Source organism: Amphibalanus amphitrite, unplaced genomic scaffold (assembly GCF_019059575.1).
Source record: "Amphibalanus amphitrite isolate SeventyFive unplaced genomic scaffold, NRLGWU_Aamphi_draft 002382F_arrow, whole genome shotgun sequence".
In the NCBI taxonomy this organism is placed as follows: Eukaryota; Metazoa; Arthropoda; class Thecostraca; order Balanomorpha; family Balanidae; genus Amphibalanus; species Amphibalanus amphitrite.
In genome coordinates this window covers 9,620-28,874 of record NW_024883837.1, presented here as the reverse complement: position 1 = coordinate 28,874, position 19,255 = coordinate 9,620, and the positions used below count along the sequence as shown (strand labels likewise).

Below are 19,255 nucleotides of genomic sequence, written 5' to 3'. Positions count from 1 at the left end.
ACCACACTGGGCAGCGCGGCTACCGCGCCCGTCGGTGCGGTGCGCGCCCTGAGTCGCCTCCGGTCACCGTACCGGACGGCGCGCGCGCGCGCCCTGTGCCGCCTCCGGTCGCCGCACCGGTCGCCGCGCGCGCGGTACGCCTCGAGCCGCCACCGGTCGCCGCGCCGGACGGTGCCCGCGCGCGCTCGGAGCGGCCACCTGTCGCCGCACCGGACCGCGCGCGCGCGCGCCCCGATCCGCCGTCTGCTGCGCTCAGCAGCACCGCCGCCGACACTGGCATGACCCCGGTGACTGCTGCGCCGCACCCGGCCACCGAGTCGCTGGCGGCTGCCGCGCCACCGAGCACCACGCCTACAGCGTCAGTGAACGCCGCCACCGTGGACGCCGCCGACCTGCACGCCATCGCCGAGGCTCAGAGGGACGACCAGGAGACAGCTGCCTACTCGGACCGGCTGACACCCTTCCCGTTGTCAGCTGATCTCACCGTCCTCTGTGATACCACTCTGACACTTCCCAGGCCGTTTGTCCCAGTCCCCCTCCGCACTCATGTGTTCGAACAGGTGCACAGCCTCGCTCATCCTGGTGTCAAGGCCTCCCTTCAGCTGGTCAAGTCGCGCTACTTCTGGCCCGACATGGACCGCTGTATCCGCCGGTGGGTACGCGAGTGCTCCTCCTGCCAATCGAGTAAGGTCCACCGCCACACCAAAACCGTCCCGTCTCCGTTTTCTCTCCTCAGCGACAGGTTCGAGACCATCCACATAGACATTGTCGGTCCTCTGCCGCCATCAATCCCTCACGGTGAGTCTTTCACCTCCCCGTGTCGGTACCTCCTGACGTGTGTTGACCGTTCCACCCGCTGGCTGGAGGCGGCCCCTATCGCCGACATCTCAGCAGCCACCGTCGCAGCCGCCTTCATGGACGTCTGGGTGGCCCGGTTTGGTGTGCCGCTGCACGTCGTCACCGACAGAGGTACTCAGTTTGAGTCCGCCCTCTTCCGACAACTGGCCGAGATCCTCGGCTTTCACCGCCTGCGGACAACGGCGTACCACCCCAAGACCAACGGCATGGTGGAGCGTCAGCATCGGACGCTGAAGTCAGCCATCATCGCCAGCAAGAAACAGTGGTTACAAGCACTACCTGTGGTCCTCCTGGGCATCCGGGCGGCCATGAATGAGACTGGCTATGCGCCGTTCACTGCCGTCACCGGGGGCATGCTGTTGCAGCCCCGGATAAGAGTGGACCGGCAGCCTGCTCCGGACGGCGCCGCCGAGACCGTCGGGGAGCTGGCCCGCCGACTCGCCAGGACAGACTTCCTCTCGCCGTCTGAAGGCAGCCACCATGGACTGACCCAGCCGCACATGCCGACCGACCTCTCGACGTGTTCACACGTCTGGCTGCGGGTTGACCGCGTGCGCCGCCCTCTGGAGGCGCCTTATATCGGCCCTCTGCGCGTCCTCAGGCGATGGGATCGCTGGTACCAGCTGGAGCTGCCGTCGGGGAAGAGTGACACCGTCTCGGTCGAGCGGCTCAAGCCAGCATACCTACCGCAGTCACCGCCGCCGGGTGGGCTGGGCGGTGCCGATGCCGCACCGCCCCTGCCCCCCGTGCAGTCCGGTACAACCACATCGCCGTCGGTGGAGCCGGGCCGCGCCGATGCCGCGCTGTCCCCGCTTCCCGGCCTGGCCAGCGCTGCACCGCCTGTGCACGCTTCATCATCGCCGCCAGCGGAGCCGGACCGTGCTGACGTAGCGCCGCCACCATCTGCTCCGCCACGTCGTGGTCGCCGTCTTGGGGGCCAGAGCTCGGCGCCCGCGTCGCCGCCGTCGCCTGTGCCTGTTCGTCCACAGCGAGACGCCGTGTACACTCGTGCTGGTCGCCGCGTTCGGTTTCGTGTTCCACCCTCGTGAGTTTTTTTTTATCTTTTCCCGCTCCGCTCTTAGGGGGGGGAAGTACTGTGGTGCCGCGCAGCCCACCGGCACATTATTTAGTTGCGGCGTCTCCGCCCAAGTGCGCTATTGTTTTGTCGCGTGTGCGCAAATACTGTTTCCTTTTCAAGTACCTTCTGATCTCGTTTTTAGTATTATATTTAAATCGTATTATCTTCGCTATTGTCTTAAGATTATATAATGTTACTTGCGTTCTAAAATAAGTTTATTGTGCTTTAATTGGCGTAATTATTTCGTTGTTTTCTGTAAGCCCGTTTCTATCTTTTATCTAAAATAGTTTGTGTTTCTGGCACTGTCGCTTCCGCTCCGTTGTTATTCCGGCTCTCGTTACACAGTTGTTTCACATCTCGATATATCTACGCTAAATATAGCTTTTCTACAGTGCACAGTGGCGTCTGACAGGCTGAGTATTCGCGCGAGCTTTCCTCACGTTTTTCCTTAATTTTTACCGCTGATCTCTCGTTATCTCGCTTACCTAAACATTGTCTTTCGTCCCACGTGTCATTTTGGCAGAACAATCATTTTCCTTCCAATCACAGAGCACGTAGCCTTTACCTGACCACTTCAGAGACCTAGTTGATTTCATCCAGCACCGCAGCCCACGGAGACGCGGAGCCTGGACTGGGAGCTGGAGTCAGGAGAACAATCGCAATGCGCGTGAATACATGTATTCACGCGCATTGCGTGAATTTCAGAAGAATACAGTTCTTCCGCGTAATACTTTTTTTTGCTGGGCTTCGTAAATTCAGTAAACGTAATGTTCGGCGGCAGAAAAAAAATATATAAAAAGTTAACCTAATTATAAGACATTTGAACTGATTTTGTCTACTTGTTTTTTTATGACGGAATCGTCTCAACATCTTAATTCCACTTTCCATGCAAAATGGATGTTCAACCCACATCCTTATGAAGTGTTACGGAACGCTGTCTTTAAAGATACTTTTGTCTACGAAAAGATGTTTCCTGAGCCGCCATGCAAATGCACTAATCGTAATCTTTGATGAATTTACTGTGGACTATTATGCGTTGTCTTCCAATTTTCGGATTTTCGAAATTTTTCGGATTTTTTATTTTCGGATTTTCGGAAAAAAGTGTCTTTGAGTTTTCGCGAGGCTAGACCGGCCGGATCGCCTACCGTGTCCATCAGTTTGCGTTCTTACAGAGCTCGCTGGTGTTTATCTTTTAGTTAGAATGTCGGTAATTGGCTGTTATTACTTTCAGTTGTAATCAGATGTACAGAAGTGTCAGTGTCTTTTCTGTATGCGTATATAATTGCTTGATATAATATAAAAAGTGACTCCCCTGTTTTATTTTAACCCGCGCCCCACTGGGGGCGGGGCTATTCATAGCCCCCTCCCATCCCGTTTCTCTGCAATAACTTCCAAACCGCATGACGTATCGACGCCAAACTTTCAGTACCTTCGGCTGCATCAATTTGACACCCTTTGTCAAAATATGAACTTCCTAGCTACCATAGGTCGGCCGGAAATGAAGTCAGAGTAACGTCATGTTCGGCCGATTTCGACGCAAAACATTGAACCACGGCAATCGCTCCCAAGAGCTCAGTTTTTAAGCTAGATCCAATTTTTCTTTGCATGAGAGGACTCAGAATAGACTGCGTTATCAAACTGCCATCTCGGATTTTCAAAATCTTGAAAATTTTGAAAATTATACATAATAAAGTTTAAAATTTAGGTATACTTTTATTTCTATTTCAAAACTTTTTGACTTTTCGAAAAAAACGGAATATATATATGATAGAACACATGCTTATGACTTACTATAGCAAGTTTTAGCTAAATATATTAAAAAATGGCCAAGTTATCGCATTATTGCAAAAAAAAATCACAATAATATTTTTTCTTCTTCAAATCATTTTTTCAGTAAGTTCTTGACATCGTACACCAATACAAATACCGCCATCGTGTTCCTGAGCTCAAACTGCATCCAATAGACACCTTTTTTGTTAAAGATTTAAACTTCAAAATTTGACCTTTTTTACCTGAAAGTGACCTGACCTAGCTAAATTCAACTCAAAATGACCTCGAATGACACAAACGACATCAAATTCGAAATCTATGGCCTAAATGGACCATAAAACATGTGATGTGTCACTTGACCGACGCATGATATAATATTTCCGTGACCTGTGATGACCTGACCTGACCCTGACCTAAAAATCAAAGTACAAGTTTGGTACCACGTCTGTCAAGACAGCCTCAGATTCAGATTCACTTTCAGAATCACATTCGGACCCCCTTAGATTTTCATAAAAACTGGTCCATGGGTACAGTTTTGGACGCTGATTCCAATGGTGAAGTCTGTTTTTTCGCCACATATTATACTTTGGCCCCTAGAGGCATTCAAAGTTTTTTTTGGGCGAAGGGGGACCCCCTTAGATTTTCATAAAAACTGGTCCATGTGTACAGTTTTGGACGCTGATTCCAACGGTGAAGTCTGTTTTTCGCCACATATTATACTTTGGCCCCTAGAGGCATTCAAAGTTTTTTGGGGGAAGGGGGACCCCCTTAGATTTTCATAAAAACTGGTCCATGGGTACAGTTTTGGACGCTGATTCCAATGGTGAAGTCTGTTTTTCGCCACATATTATACTTTGGCCCCTAGAGGCATTCAAAGTTTTTTTGGGCGAAGGGGGACCCCCTTAGATTTTCATAAAAACTGGTCCATGGGTACAGTTTTGGACGCTGATTCCAATGGTGAAGTCTGTTTTTCGCCACATATTATACTTTGGCCCCTAGAGGCATTCAAAGTTTTTTTGGGGCGAAGGGGGACCCCCTTAGATTTTCATAAAAACTGGTCCATGTGTACAGTTTTGGACGCTGATTCCAACGGTGAAGTCTGTTTTTCGCCACATATTATACTTTGGCCCCTAGAGGCATTCAAATTTTTTTGGGGAAGGGGGACCCCCTTAGATTTTCATAAAAACTGGTCCATGGGTACAGTTTTGGACGCTGATTCCAATGGTGAAGTCTGTTTTCCGCCACATATTATACTTTGGCCCCTAGAGGCATTCAAAGTTTTTTTTTTGGCGAAGGGGGGCCCCCTTAGATTTTCATAAAAACTGATCCATGGGTACAGTTTTGGACGCTGATTCCAATGGTGAAGTCTGTTTTTCGCCACATATTATACTTTGGCCCCTAGAGGCATTCAAAGTTTTTTTGGGGCGAAGGGGGACCCCCTTAGATTTTCATAAAAACTGGTCCATGTGTACAGTTTTGGACGCTGATTCCAACGGTGAAGTCTGTTTTTCGCCACATATTATACTTTGGCCCCTAGAGGCATTCAAAGTTTTTTTGGGGGAAGGGGGACCCCCTTAGATTTTCATAAAAACTGGTCCATGTGTTCAGTTTTGGACGCTGATTCCCATGGTGAAGTCTGTTTTTCGCCACATATTATACTTTGCCCCTAGAGGCATTCAGATTCACTTTCAGAATCACATTCGGACCCCTTAGATTTTCATAAAAACTGGTCCATGTGTACAGTTTTGGACGCTGATTCCAACGGTGAAGTCTGTTTTTCGCCACATATTATACTTTGGCCCCTAGAGGCATTCAAAGTTTTTTTGGACGAAGGGGGACCCCTTAGATTTTCATAAAAACTGGTCCATGTGTACAGTTTTGGACGCTGATTCCAACGGTGAAGTCTGTTTTTCGCGCACATATTATACTTTGGCCCCTAGAGGCATTCAAAGTTTTTTGGGGAAGGGGGACCCCCTTAGATTTTCATAAAAACTGGTCCATGGTACAGTTTTGGACGCTGATTCCAATGGTGAAGTCTGTTTTTCGCCACATATTATACTTTGGCCCCTAGAGGCATTCAAAGTTTTTTGGGCGAAGGGGGACCCCCTTAGATTTTCATAAAAACTGGTCCATGGGTACAGTTTTGGACGCTGATTCCAATGGTGAAGTCTGTTTTTCGCCACATATTATACTTTGGCCCCTAGAGGCATTCAAAGTTTTTTTGGGGCGAAGGGGGACCCCCTTAGATTTTCATAAAAACTGGTCCATGTGTACAGTTTTGGACGCTGATTCCAACGGTGAAGTCTGTTTTTCGCCACATATTATACTTTGGCCCCTAGAGGCATTCAAAGTTTTTTTGGGGAAGGGGGACCCCCTTAGATTTTCATAAAAACTGGTCCATGGGTACAGTTTTGGGCGCTGATTCCAATGGTGAAGTCTGTTTTTCGCCACATATTATACTTTGGCCCCTAGAGGCATTCAAAGTTTTTTTTGGGCGAAGGGGGACCCCCTTAGATTTTCATAAAAACTGATCCATGGGTAGGTACAGTTTTGGACGCTGATTCCAATGGTGAAGTCTGTTTTTCGCCACATATTATACTTTGGCCCCTAGAGGCATTCAAAGTTTTTTTTTGGGCGAAGGGGGACCCCCTTAGATTTTCATAAAAACTGGTCCATGTGTACAGTTTTGGACGCTGATTCCAACGGTGAAGTCTGTTTTTCGCCACATATTATACTTTGGCCCCTAGAGGCATTCAAAGTTTTTTGGGGCGAAGGGGACCCCCTTAGATTTTCATAAAAACTGGTCCATGTGTACAGTTTTGGACGCTGATTCCAACGGTGAAGTCTGTTTTTCGCCACATATTATACTTTGGCCCCTAGAGGCATTCAAAGTTTTTTTGGGGAAGGGGGACCCCCTTAGATTTTCATAAAAACTGGTCCATGGGTACAGTTTTGGACGCTGATTCCAATGGTGAAGTCTGTTTTTCGCCACATATTATACTTTGGCCCCTAGAGGCATTCAAAGTTTTTTTTGGGGAAGGGGGACCCCTTAGATTTTCATAAAACTGGTCCATGTGTACAGTTTTGGACGCTGATTCCAACGGTGAAGTCTGTTTTTCGCCACATATTATACTTTGGCCCCTAGAGGCATTCAAAGTTTTTTGGGGGAAGGGGGACCCCCTTAGATTTTCATAAAAACTGGTCCATGGGTACAGTTTTGGACGCTGATTCCAATGGTGAAGTCTGTTTTTCGCCACATATTATACTTTGGCCCCTAGAGGCATTCAAAGTTTTTTTGGGGCGAAGGGGGACCCCCTTAGATTTTCATAAAAACTGGTCCATGTACAGTTTTGGACGCTGATTCCAACGGTGAAGTCTGTTTTTCGCCACATATTATACTTTGGCCCCTAGAGGCATTCAAAGTTTTTTAGGGGAAGGGGGACCCCCTTAGATTTTCATAAAAACTGGTCCATGGGTACAGTTTTGGACGCTGATTCCAATGGTGAAGTCTGTTTTTCGCCACATATTATACTTTGGCCCCTAGAGGCATTCAAAGTTTTTTGGGGAAGGGGACCCCCTTAGATTTTCATAAAAACTGGTCCATGTGTACAGTTTTGGACGCTGATTCCAACGGTGAAGTCTGTTTTTTCGCCACATATTATACTTTGGCCCCTAGAGGCATTCAAAGTTTTTTGGGGAAGGGACCCCTTAGATTTTCATAAAAACTGGTCCATGGGTACAGTTTTGGACGCTGATTCCAATGGTGAAGTCTGTTTTTCGCCACATATTATACTTTGGCCCCTAGAGGCATTCAAAGTTTTTTTTGGGGCGGGGCCCCCTTAGATTTTCATAAAACTGGTCCATGGGTACAGTTTTGGACGCTGATTCCAATGGTGAAGTCTGTTTTTCGCCACATATTATACTTTGGCCCCTAGAGGCATTCAAAGTTTTTTTGGGCGAAGGGGGACCCCCTTAGATTTTCATAAAAACTGGTCCATGTACAGTTTTGGACGCTGATTCCAACGGTGAAGTCTGTTTTTCGCCACATATTATACTTTGGCCCCTAGAGGCATTCAAAGTTTTTTTGGGGAAGGGGGACCCCCTTAGATTTTCATAAAAACTGGTCCATGGGTACAGTTTTGGACGCTGATTCCAATGGTGAAGTCTGTTTTTCGCCACATATTATACTTTGGCCCCTAGAGGCATTCAAATTTTTTTGGGGCGAAGGGGGACCCCCTTAGATTTTCATAAAATGGTCCATGGGTACAGTTTTGGACGCTGATTCCAACGGTGAAGTCTGTTTTTCGCCACATATTATACTTTGGCCCCTAGAGGCATTCAAAGTTTTTTGGGGAAGGGGGACCCCCTTAGATTTTCATAAAAACTGGTCCATGGGTACAGTTTTGGACGCTGATTCCAATGGTGAAGTCTGTTTTTCGCCACATATTATACTTTGGCCCCTAGAGGCATTCAAAGTTTTTTGGGGAAGGGGGACCCCCTTAGATTTTCATAAAAACTGGTCCATGGGTACAGTTTTGGACGCTGATTCCAATGGTGAAGTCTGTTTTTCGCCACATATTATACTTTGGCCCCTAGAGGCATTCAAAGTTTTTTTGGGGCGAAGGGGGACCCCCTTAGATTTTCATAAAAACTGGTCCATGGTACAGTTTTGGACGCTGATTCCAATGGTGAAGTCTGTTTTTCGCCACATATTATACTTTGGCCCCTAGAGGCATTCAAAGTTTTTTTGGGGCGAAGGGGGACCCCCTTAGATTTTCATAAAAACTGGTCCATGGTACAGTTTTGGACGCTGATTCCAACGGTGAAGTCTGTTTTTCGCCACATATTATACTTTGGCCCCTAGAGGCATTCAAAGTTTTTTTTGGGAAGGGGGACCCCCTTAGATTTTCATAAAAACTGGTCCATGGGTACAGTTTTGGACGCTGATTCCAATGGTGAAGTCTGTTTTTCGCCACATATTATACTTTGGCCCCTAGAGGCATTCAAAGTTTTTTTTGGGCGAAGGGGGACCCCCTTAGATTTTCATAAAACTGTCCATGGTACAGTTTTGGACGCTGATTCCAATGGTGAAGTCTGTTTTTCGCCACATATTATACTTTGGCCCCTAGAGGCATTCAAAGTTTTTTTGGGGAAGGGGGACCCCCTTAGATTTTCATAAACATGGACCAGTTTTATGAAAATCTAAGGGGTCCCCCTTCGCCCCAAAAAACTTTGAATGCCTCTAGGGGCCAAAGTATAATATGTGGCGAAAAACAGACTTCACCATTGGAATCAGCGTCCAAAACTGTACCCATGGACCAGTTTTTATGAAAATCTAAGGGGTCCCCCTTCGCCCAAAAAAACTTTGAATCCTCTAGGGGCCAAAGTATAATATGTGGCGAAAAACAGACTTCACCATTGGAATCAGCGTCCAAAACTGTACCCATGGACCAGTTTTTATGAAAATCTAAGGGGGTCCCCCTTCCCCCAAAAAACTTTGAATGCCTCTAGGGGCCAAAGTATAATATGTGGCGAAAAACAGACTTCACCGTTGGAATCAGCGTCCAAAACTGTACATGGACCAGTTTTTATGAAAATCTAAGGGGGTCCCCCTTCGCCCCAAAAAACTTTGAATGCCTCTAGGGGCCAAAGTATAATATGTGGCGAAAAACAGACTTCACCATTGGAATCAGCGTCCAAAACTGTACCCATGGACCAGTTTTTATGAAAATCTAAGGGGGTCCCCCTTCCCCAAAAAACTTTGAATGCCTCTAGGGGCAAAGTATAATATGTGGCGAAAAACAGACTTCACCATTGGAATCAGCGTCCAAAACTGTACCATGGACCAGTTTTTATGAAAATCTAAGGGGGTCCCCCTTCCCCAAAAAACTTTGAATGCCTCTAGGGCCAAAGTATAATTGTGGCGAAAAACAGACTTCACCATTGGAATCAGCGTCCAAAACTGTACCCATGGACCAGTTTTTATGAAAATCTAAGGGGGTCCCCCTTCCCCAAAAAAAACTTTGAATGCCTCTAGGGGCCAAAGTATAATGTGGCGAAAAAAACTTCACCGTTGGAATCAGCGTCCAAAACTGTACCATGGACCAGTTTTTATGAAAATCTAAGGGGGTCCCCCTTCGCCCAAAAAAACTTTGAATGCCTCTAGGGGCCAAAGTATAATATGTGGCGAAAAACAGACTTCACCATTGGAATCAGCGTCCAAAACTGTACCCATGGACCAGTTTTTATGAAAATCTAAGGGGGTCCCCCTTCCCCAAAAAACTTTGAATGCCTCTAGGGGCCAAAGTATAATATGTGGCGAAAAACAGACTTCACCATTGGAATCAGCGTCCAAAACTGTACACATGGACCAGTTTTTATGAAAATCTAAGGGGTCCCCCTTCGCCCCAAAAAACTTTGAATGCCTCTAGGGGCCAAAGTATAATATGTGGCGAAAAACAGACTTCACCATTGGAATCAGCGTCCAAAACTGTACCCATGGACCAGTTTTTATGAAAATCTAAGGGGGTCCCCCTTCGCCCAAAAAACTTTGAATGCCTCTAGGGGCCAAAGTATAATATGTGGCGAAAAACACTTCACCATTGGAATCAGCGTCCAAAACTGTACCCATGGACCAGTTTTTATGAAAATCTAAGGGGTCCCCTTCGCCCAAAAAACTTTGAATGCCTCTAGGGGCCAAAGTATAATATGTGGCGAAAAACAGACTTCACCATTGGAATCAGCGTCCAAAACTGTACCCATGGACCAGTTTTTATGAAAATCTAAGGGGGTCCCCCTTCCCCAAAAAACTTTGAATGCCTCTAGGGGCCAAAGTATAATATGTGGCGAAAAACAGACTTCACCATTGGAATCAGCGTCCAAAACTGTACCATGGACCAGTTTTTATGAAAATCTAAGGGGGTCCCCCTTCGCCCAAAAAAACTTTGAATGCCTCTAGGGGCCAAAGTATAATATGTGGCGAAAAACAGACTTCACCGTTGGAATCAGCGTCCAAAACTGTACCATGGACCAGTTTTTATGAAAATCTAAGGGGGTCCCCCTTCGCCCAAAAAAACTTTGAATGCCTCTAGGGGCCAAAGTATAATATGTGGCGAAAAACAGACTTCACCATTGGAATCAGCGTCCAAAACTGTACCCATGGACCAGTTTTTATGAAAATCTAAGGGGGTCCCCCTTCCCCAAAAAAACTTTGAATGCCTCTAGGGGCCAAAGTATAATATGTGGCGAAAAACAGACTTCACCATTGGAATCAGCGTCCAAAACTGTACACATGGACCAGTTTTTATGAAAATCTAAGGGGTCCCCCTTCCCCAAAAACTTTGAATGCCTCTAGGGGCCAAAGTATAATATGTGGCGAAAAACAGACTTCACCATTGGAATCAGCGTCCAAAACTGTACCCATGGACCAGTTTTTATGAAAATCTAAGGGGGTCCCCCTTCCCCAAAAAACTTTGAATGCCTCTAGGGGCCAAAGTATAATATGTGGCGAAAAACAGACTTCACCGTTGGAATCAGCGTCCAAAACTGTACCATGGACCAGTTTTTATGAAAATCTAAGGGGGTCCCCCTTCGCCCCAAAAAACTTTGAATGCCTCTAGGGGCCAAAGTATAATATGTGGCGAAAAACAGACTTCACCATTGGAATCAGCGTCCAAAACTGTACCCATGGACCAGTTTTTTATGAAAATCTAAGGGGGTCCCCCTTCGCCCAAAAAACTTTGAATGCCTCTAGGGGCCAAAGTATAATATGTGGCGAAAAACAGACTTCACCATGGAATCAGCGTCCAAAACTGTCACATGGACAGTTTTTATGAAAATCTAAGGGGTCCCCCTTCCCCAAAAAAACTTTGAATGCCTCTAGGGGCCAAAGTATAATATGTGGCGAAAAACAGACTTCACCATTGGAATCAGCGTCCAAAACTGTACCATGGACCAGTTTTTATGAAAATCTAAGGGGGTCCCCCTTCGCCCCAAAAAAAACTTTGAATGCCTCTAGGGGCCAAAGTATAATATGTGGCGAAAAACAGACTTCACCGTTGGAATCAGCGTCCAAAACTGTACACATGGACCAGTTTTTATGAAAATCTAAGGGGGTCCCCCTTCGCCCAAAAAAACTTTGAATGCCTCTAGGGGCCAAAGTATAATATGTGGCGAAAAACAGACTTCACCATTGGAATCAGCGTCCAAAACTGTACCCATGGACCAGTTTTTATGAAAATCTAAGGGGTCCCCCTTCGCCCAAAAAAACTTTGAATGCCTCTAGGGGCCAAAGTATATATGTGGCGAAAAACAGACTTCACCATTGGAATCAGCGTCCAAAACTGTACCCATGGACCATTTTTATGAAAATCTAAGGGGGTCCCCCTTCCCCCAAAAAACTTTGAATGCCTCTAGGGGCCAAAGTATAATATGTGGCGAAAAACAGACTTCACCGTTGGAATCAGCGTCCAAAACTGTACACATGGACCAGTTTTTATGAAAATCTAAGGGGATCCCCCTTCGTCCAAAAAAACTTTGAATGCCTCTAGGGGCCAAAGTATAATATGTGGCGAAAAACAGACTTCACCGTTGGAATCAGCGTCCAAACTGTACACATGGACCAGTTTTTATGAAAATCTAAGGGGGTCCGAATGTGATTCTGAAAGTGAATCTGAATGCCTCTAGGGGCAAAGTATAATATGTGGCGAAAAACAGACTTCACCATGGGAATCAGCGTCCAAAACTGAACACATGGACCAGTTTTTATGAAAATCTAAGGGGGTCCCCCTTCCCCCAAAAACTTTGAATGCCTCTAGGGGCCAAAGTATAATATGTGGCGAAAAACAGACTTCACCGTTGGAATCAGCGTCCAAAACTGTACACATGGACCAGTTTTTATGAAAATCTAAGGGGGTCCCCCTTCGCCCCAAAAAACTTTGAATGCCTCTAGGGGCCAAAGTATAATATGTGGCGAAAAACAGACTTCACCATTGGAATCAGCGTCCAAAACTGTACCCATGGATCAGTTTTTATGAAAATCTAAGGGGGCCCCCCTTCGCCAAAAAAAAACTTTGAATGCCTCTAGGGGCCAAAGTATAATATGTGGCGGAAAACAGACTTCACCATTGGAATCAGCGTCCAAAACTGTACCCATGGACCAGTTTTTATGAAAATCTAAGGGGGTCCCCCTTCCCCAAAAAAATTTGAATGCCTCTAGGGGCCAAAGTATAATATGTGGCGAAAACAGACTTCACCGTTGGAATCAGCGTCCAAAACTGTACACATGGACCAGTTTTTATGAAAATCTAAGGGGGTCCCCCTTCGCCCCAAAAAAACTTTGAATGCCTCTAGGGCCAAAGTATAATATGTGGCGAAAAACAGACTTCACCATTGGAATCAGCGTCCAAAACTGTACCCATGGACCAGTTTTTATGAAAATCTAAGGGGGTCCCCCTTCGCCCAAAAAAACTTTGAATGCCTCTAGGGGCCAAAGTATAATATGTGGCGAAAAACAGACTTCACCATTGGAATCAGCGTCCAAAACTGTACCCATGGACCAGTTTTTATGAAAATCTAAGGGGGTCCCCCTTCCCCCAAAAAACTTTGAATGCCTCTAGGGGCCAAAGTATAATATGTGGCGAAAAACAGACTTCACCGTTGGAATCAGCGTCCAAAACTGTACACATGGACCAGTTTTTATGAAAATCTAAGGGGGTCCCCCTTCGCCCAAAAAAACTTTGAATGCCTCTAGGGGCCAAAGTATAATATGTGGAAAAACAGACTTCACCATTGGAATCAGCGTCCAAAACTGTACCCATGGACCAGTTTTTATGAAAATCTAAGGGGGTCCGAATGTGATTCTGAAAGTGAATCTGAATCTGAGGCTGTCTTGACAGACGTGGTACCAAACTTGTACTTTGATTTTTAGGTCAGGGTCAGGTCAGGTCATCACAGGTCACGGAAATATTATATCATGCGTCGGTCAGTGACACATCACATGTTTTATGGTCCATTTAGGCCATAGATTTCGAATTTGATGTCGTTTGTGTCATTCGAGGTCATTTTGAGTTGAATTTAGCTAGGTCAGGTCACTTTCAGGTAAAAAAGGTCAAATTTGAAGTTTAAATCTTTAACAAAAAAGGTGTCTATTGGATGCAGTTTGAGCTCAGGAACACGATGGCGGTATTTGTATTGGTGTACGATGTCAAGAACTTACTGAAAAATGATTTGAAGAAGAAAAATATTATTGTGATTTTTTTTTGCAATAATGCGATAACTTGGCCATTTTTTAATATATTTAGCTAAAACTTGCTATAGTAAGTCATAAGCATGTGTTCTATCATATATTCCGTTTTTTTCGAAAAGTCAAAAAGTTTTGAAATAGAAATAAAAGTATACCTAAATTTTAAACTTTATTATGTATAATTTTCAAAATTTTCAAGATTTTGAAAATCCGAGATGGCAGTTTGATAACGCAGTCTATTCTGAGTCCTCTCATGCAAAGAAAAATTGGATCTAGCTTAAAAACTGAGCTCTTGGGAGCGATTGCCGTGGTTCAATGTTTTGCGTCGAAATCGGCCGAACATGACGTTACTCTGACTTCATTTCCGGCCGACCTATGGTAGCTAGGAAGTTCATATTTTGACAAAGGTGTCAAATTGATGCAGCCGAAGGTACTGAAAGTTTGGCGTCGATACGTCATGCGGTTTGGAAGTTATTGCAGAGAAACGGGATGGGAGGGGCTATGAATAGCCCCGCCCCCAGTGGGGCGCGGGTTAAAATAAAACAGGGGAGTCACTTTTTATATTATATCAAGCAATTATATACGCATACAGAAAAGACACTGACACTTCTGTACATCTGATTACAACTGAAAGTAATAACAGCCAATTACCGACATTCTAACTAAAAGATAAACACCAGCGAGCTCTGTAAGAACGCAAACTGATGGACACGGTAGGCGATCCGGCCGGTCTAGCCTCGCGAAAACTCAAAGACACTTTTTTCCGAAAATCCGAAATAAAAAATCCGAAAAATTTCGAAAATCCGAAAATTGGAAGACAACGCATAATAGTCCACAGTAAATTCATCAAAGATTACGATTAGTGCATTTGCATGGCGGCTCAGGAAACATCTTTTCGTAGACAAAAGTATCTTTAAAGACAGCGTTCCGTAACACTTCATAAGGATGTGGGTTGAACATCCATTTTGCATGGAAAGTGGAATTATGTTGAGACGATTCCGTCATAAAAAAACAAGTAGACAAAATCAGTTCAAATGTCTTATAATTAGGTTAACTTTTTATATATTTTTTTTTCTGCCGCCGAACATTACGTTTACTGAATTTACGAAGCCCAGCAAAAAAAGTATTACGCGGAAGAACTGTATTCTTCTGAAATTCACGCAATGCGCGTGAATACATGTATTCACGCGCATTGCGATTGTTCTCCTGACTCCAGCTCCCAGTCCAGGCTCCGCGTCTCCGTGGGCTGCGGTGCTGGATGAAATCAACTAGGTCTCTGAAGTGGTCAGGTAAAGGCTACGTGCTCTGTGATTGGAAGGAAAATGATTGTTCTGCCAAAATGACACGTGGGACGAAAGACAATGTTTAGGTAAGCGAGATAACGAGAGATCAGCGGTAAAAATTAAGGAAAAACGTGAGGAAAGCTCGCGCGAATACTCAGCCTGTCAGACGCCACTGTGCACTGTAGAAAAGCTATATTTAGCGTAGTATATCGAGATGTGAAACAACTGTGTAACGAGAGCCGGAATAACAACGGAGCGGAAGCGACAGTGCCAGAAACACAAACTATTTTAGATAAAAGATAGAAACGGGCTTACAGAAAACAACGAAATAATTACGCCAATTAAAGCACAATAAACTTATTTTAGAACGCAAGTAACATTATATAATCTTAAGACAATAGCGAAGATAATACGATTTAAATATAATACTAAAAACGAGATCAGAAGGTACTTGAAAAGGAAACAGTATTTGCGCACACGCGACAAAACAATAGCGCACTTGGGCGGAGACGCCGCAACTAAATAATGTGCCGGTGGGCTGCGCGGCACCACAGTACTTCCCCCCCCTAAGAGCGGAGCGGGAAAAGATAAAAAAAACTCACGAGGGTGGAACACGAAACCGAACGCGGCGACCAGCACGAGTGTACACGGCGTCTCGCTGTGGACGAACAGGCACAGGCGACGGCGGCGACGCGGGCGCCGAGCTCTGGCCCCCAAGACGGCGACCACGACGTGGCGGAGCAGATGGTGGCGGCGCTACGTCAGCACGGTCCGGCTCCGCTGGCGGCGATGATGAAGCGTGCACAGGCGGTGCAGCGCTGGCCAGGCCGGGAAGCGGGGACAGCGCGGCATCGGCGCGGCCCGGCTCCACCGACGGCGATGTGGTTGTACCGGACTGCACGGGGGGCAGGGCGGTGCGGCATCGGCACCGCCCAGCCCACCCGGCGGCGGTGACTGCGGTAGGTATGCTGGCTTGAGCCGCTCGACCGAGACGGTGTCACTCTTCCCCGACGGCAGCTCCAGCTGGTACCAGCGATCCCATCGCCTGAGGACGCGCAGAGGGCCGATATAAGGCGCCTCCAGAGGGCGGCGCACGCGGTCAACCCGCAGCCAGACGTGTGAACACGTCGAGAGGTCGGTCGGCATGTGCGGCTGGGTCAGTCCATGGTGGCTGCCTTCAGACGGCGAGAGGAAGTCTGTCCTGGCGAGTCGGCGGGCCAGCTCCCCGACGGTCTCGGCGGCGCCGTCCGGAGCAGGCTGCCGGTCCACTCTTATCCGGGGCTGCAACAGCATGCCCCCGGTGACGGCAGTGAACGGCGCATAGCCAGTCTCATTCATGGCCGCCCGGATGCCCAGGAGGACCACAGGTAGTGCTTGTAACCACTGTTTCTTGCTGGCGATGATGGCTGACTTCAGCGTCCGATGCTGACGCTCCACCATGCCGTTGGTCTTGGGGTGGTACGCCGTTGTCCGCAGGCGGTGAAAGCCGAGGATCTCGGCCAGTTGTCGGAAGAGGGCGGACTCAAACTGAGTACCTCTGTCGGTGACGACGTGCAGCGGCACACCAAACCGGGCCACCCAGACGTCCATGAAGGCGGCTGCGACGGTGGCTGCTGAGATGTCGGCGATAGGGGCCGCCTCCAGCCAGCGGGTGGAACGGTCAACACACGTCAGGAGGTACCGACACGGGAGGTGAGACTCACCGTGAGGGATTGATGGCGGCAGAGGACCGACAATGTCTATGTGGATGGTCTCGAACCTGTCGCTGAGGAGAGAAAACGGAGACGGGACGGTTTTGGTGTGGCGGTGGACCTTACTCGATTGGCAGAGGAGCACTCGCGTACCCACCGGCGGATACAGCGGTCCATGTCGGGCCAGAAGTAGCGCGACTTGACCAGCTGAAGGGAGGCCTTGACACCAGGATGAGCGAGGCTGTGCACCTGTTCGAACACATGAGTGCGGAGGGGGACTGGGACAAACGGCCTGGGAAGTGTCAGAGTGGTATCACAGAGGACGGTGAGATCAGCTGACAACGGGAAGGGTGTCAGCCGGTCCGAGTAGGCAGCTGTCTCCTGGTCGTCCCTCTGAGCCTCGGCGATGGCGTGCAGGTCGGCGGCGTCCACGGTGGCGGCGTTCACTGACGCTGTAGGCGTGGTGCTCGGTGGCGCGGCAGCCGCCAGCGACTCGGTGGCCGGGTGCGGCGCAGCAGTCACCGGGGTCATGCCAGTGTCGGCGGCGGTGCTGCTGAGCGCAGCAGACGGCGGATCGGGCGCGCGCGCGCGCGGTCCGGTGCGGCGACAGGTGGCCGCTCCGAGCGCGCGCGGGCACCGTCCGGCGCGGCGACCGGTGGCGGCTCGAGGCGTACCGCGCGCGCGGCGACCGGTGCGGCGACCGGAGGCGGCACAGGGCGCGCGCGCGCCCGTCCGGTACGGTGACCGGAGGCGACTCAGGGCGCGCACCCGCACCGACGGGCGCGGTAGCCGCGCTGCCCAGTGTGGTCAGGAGTGATCCTGTCGGTGGCGAGGTCTCGGAGCTCTGGTCGGGCGGACTGAGGGCGTCGGGGGTCACAGGGCGACTCCAACAGTCAGCGACCACGTTGTCAGCCCCGCGCACGTACTGGACGGAGGAGACGTACTCGGAGATCACGCTCCAGTGCCGCTGCTGACGGTCCGACTTGGCCGTCTGCGGGCTGAGGAACGCGGTGGTGAGCGGCCGGTGGTCAGTGAAGAGCGCGACGACACGACCTTCCAACAGGTGACGGAAGTGAAGCACGGCCAGGTAGGCGGCCAGCAGCTCGCGGTCGTATGTTGAGTATCGCCTCTGCTGGTCGCTGAGCTTCTTGGAGAAGAAGCCGACGGGGACAGGCTGACCGTCCGCGATCTGGTACAGAGCTGCACCGGCTGCCACCTGTGAGCAGTCGGTGACCAGGTGTAGGTCTCACAGGACGGCAGGTGATGTCGGATGGTGCATGCTGTCTGCAGTGCCTCCTTGATGTCTGTGAAGGCGGCGAGCTCCGTCTCGGTCCACGGGAGGTTGGTGCTCTTCTGGTTGTGCTTCATCAGCTCTGTCAGCGGGTGGACGATCTCGGCGAAGTGTGGGATCATCCGGCGGAAGAACCCGACCATCCCGAGGAATCGGCGGAGTGCTGTGGAGTCCGGTGGAGTCGGCAGATCCGCGATCTCCTCGATCTTGGCGTCTGGCGGCCGGAGCCCCTCGGCGGAGACGGTGTGGCCTAGATAGACCACCTGCGGCTTGAAGAAGTCGCACTTGTCCAGCGAGATCCTTAGCCGGTGTCGATGGAGGATGCCGAGGACGGTCTGAAGGTCCTTGTGATGCTGCTCTGCGTCTGGCGAGAAGATCAGGACGTCATCCAGGTAGACGAAGACGCAGCTGACCTGGCGGAACAGCTGGTCCATCACACGCTGGAATGTAGCCCCACTGTTCCGCAGGCCCAGCGGCATGAACACGTATTCGTACGCGCCGAATGGTGTCGTTACAGCCGTCTTCTCCACATCCTGTGGCGACATAGGGATCTGGTGATAGGCTCTCAGCAGGTCCACCTTGGAGAACACACGCATCCCATGGAGACGGGTGCTGATGCTGTGGATGTGTGGCAGCGGGTAGCGGTCTGGCTTGGTCTTGCCGTTCAGCGCGCGGTAGTCCCCTGTCGCTCTCCACATCCCGAACTTTTATGGAGGCATACTCCCAATGTCGCTGGCTGGTTTTTGCCTGCGAATATGCGCCGTGTTAAAATGGACTGGCTTTCGGAATGGAAAGGCAAAGGAAAGTTATCGTCCATAGAAACATGCAAAAATTGCTTTTTTTGTCAAACATTATTTGATATAGAATATAGTTCTTCCAACATTCAATATACAAAAAAAATTAATAAAAAGTTTTATTTCATTTTCTGATCATTTTAAGCACCAAAAAATCATAAATCGATTGCAAAAACTAATTTGAGGAAAGCGAACAATTTCCTTAAAAAAACGTACCTCTCGGACAATTATTAATTAGCGCAGATGC

The 19,255-nt window shown here is 48.6% G+C and overlaps 2 protein-coding genes across 2 annotated transcripts; one reads left to right on the top strand and one right to left on the bottom strand.

Annotated features, from left to right (window-relative positions):
- Nucleotides 1–278: 278 nt before the first annotated feature.
- On the top strand, nucleotides 279–1,907 carry LOC122376894 (protein NYNRIN-like). The gene has a single exon (XM_043356883.1). It carries the CDS (start codon nucleotides 279–281, stop codon nucleotides 1,905–1,907), a length of 1,629 nt encoding a protein of 542 aa, XP_043212818.1.
- Nucleotides 1,908–15,988: 14,081 nt separating this feature from the next.
- LOC122376896 lies at nucleotides 15,989–18,912 on the bottom strand. Its single transcript, XM_043356884.1, has 5 exons — nucleotides 18,217–18,912; nucleotides 17,598–18,139; nucleotides 17,081–17,476; nucleotides 16,174–16,997; nucleotides 15,989–16,050 (listed from the first exon to the last, which is right to left on the bottom strand). The coding sequence occupies exons 1-5, from the start codon at nucleotides 18,910–18,912 to the stop codon at nucleotides 15,989–15,991; spliced, it is 2,520 nt and encodes an 839-aa protein (XP_043212819.1).
- Between the last annotated feature and the right edge of the window lie 343 nt (nucleotides 18,913–19,255).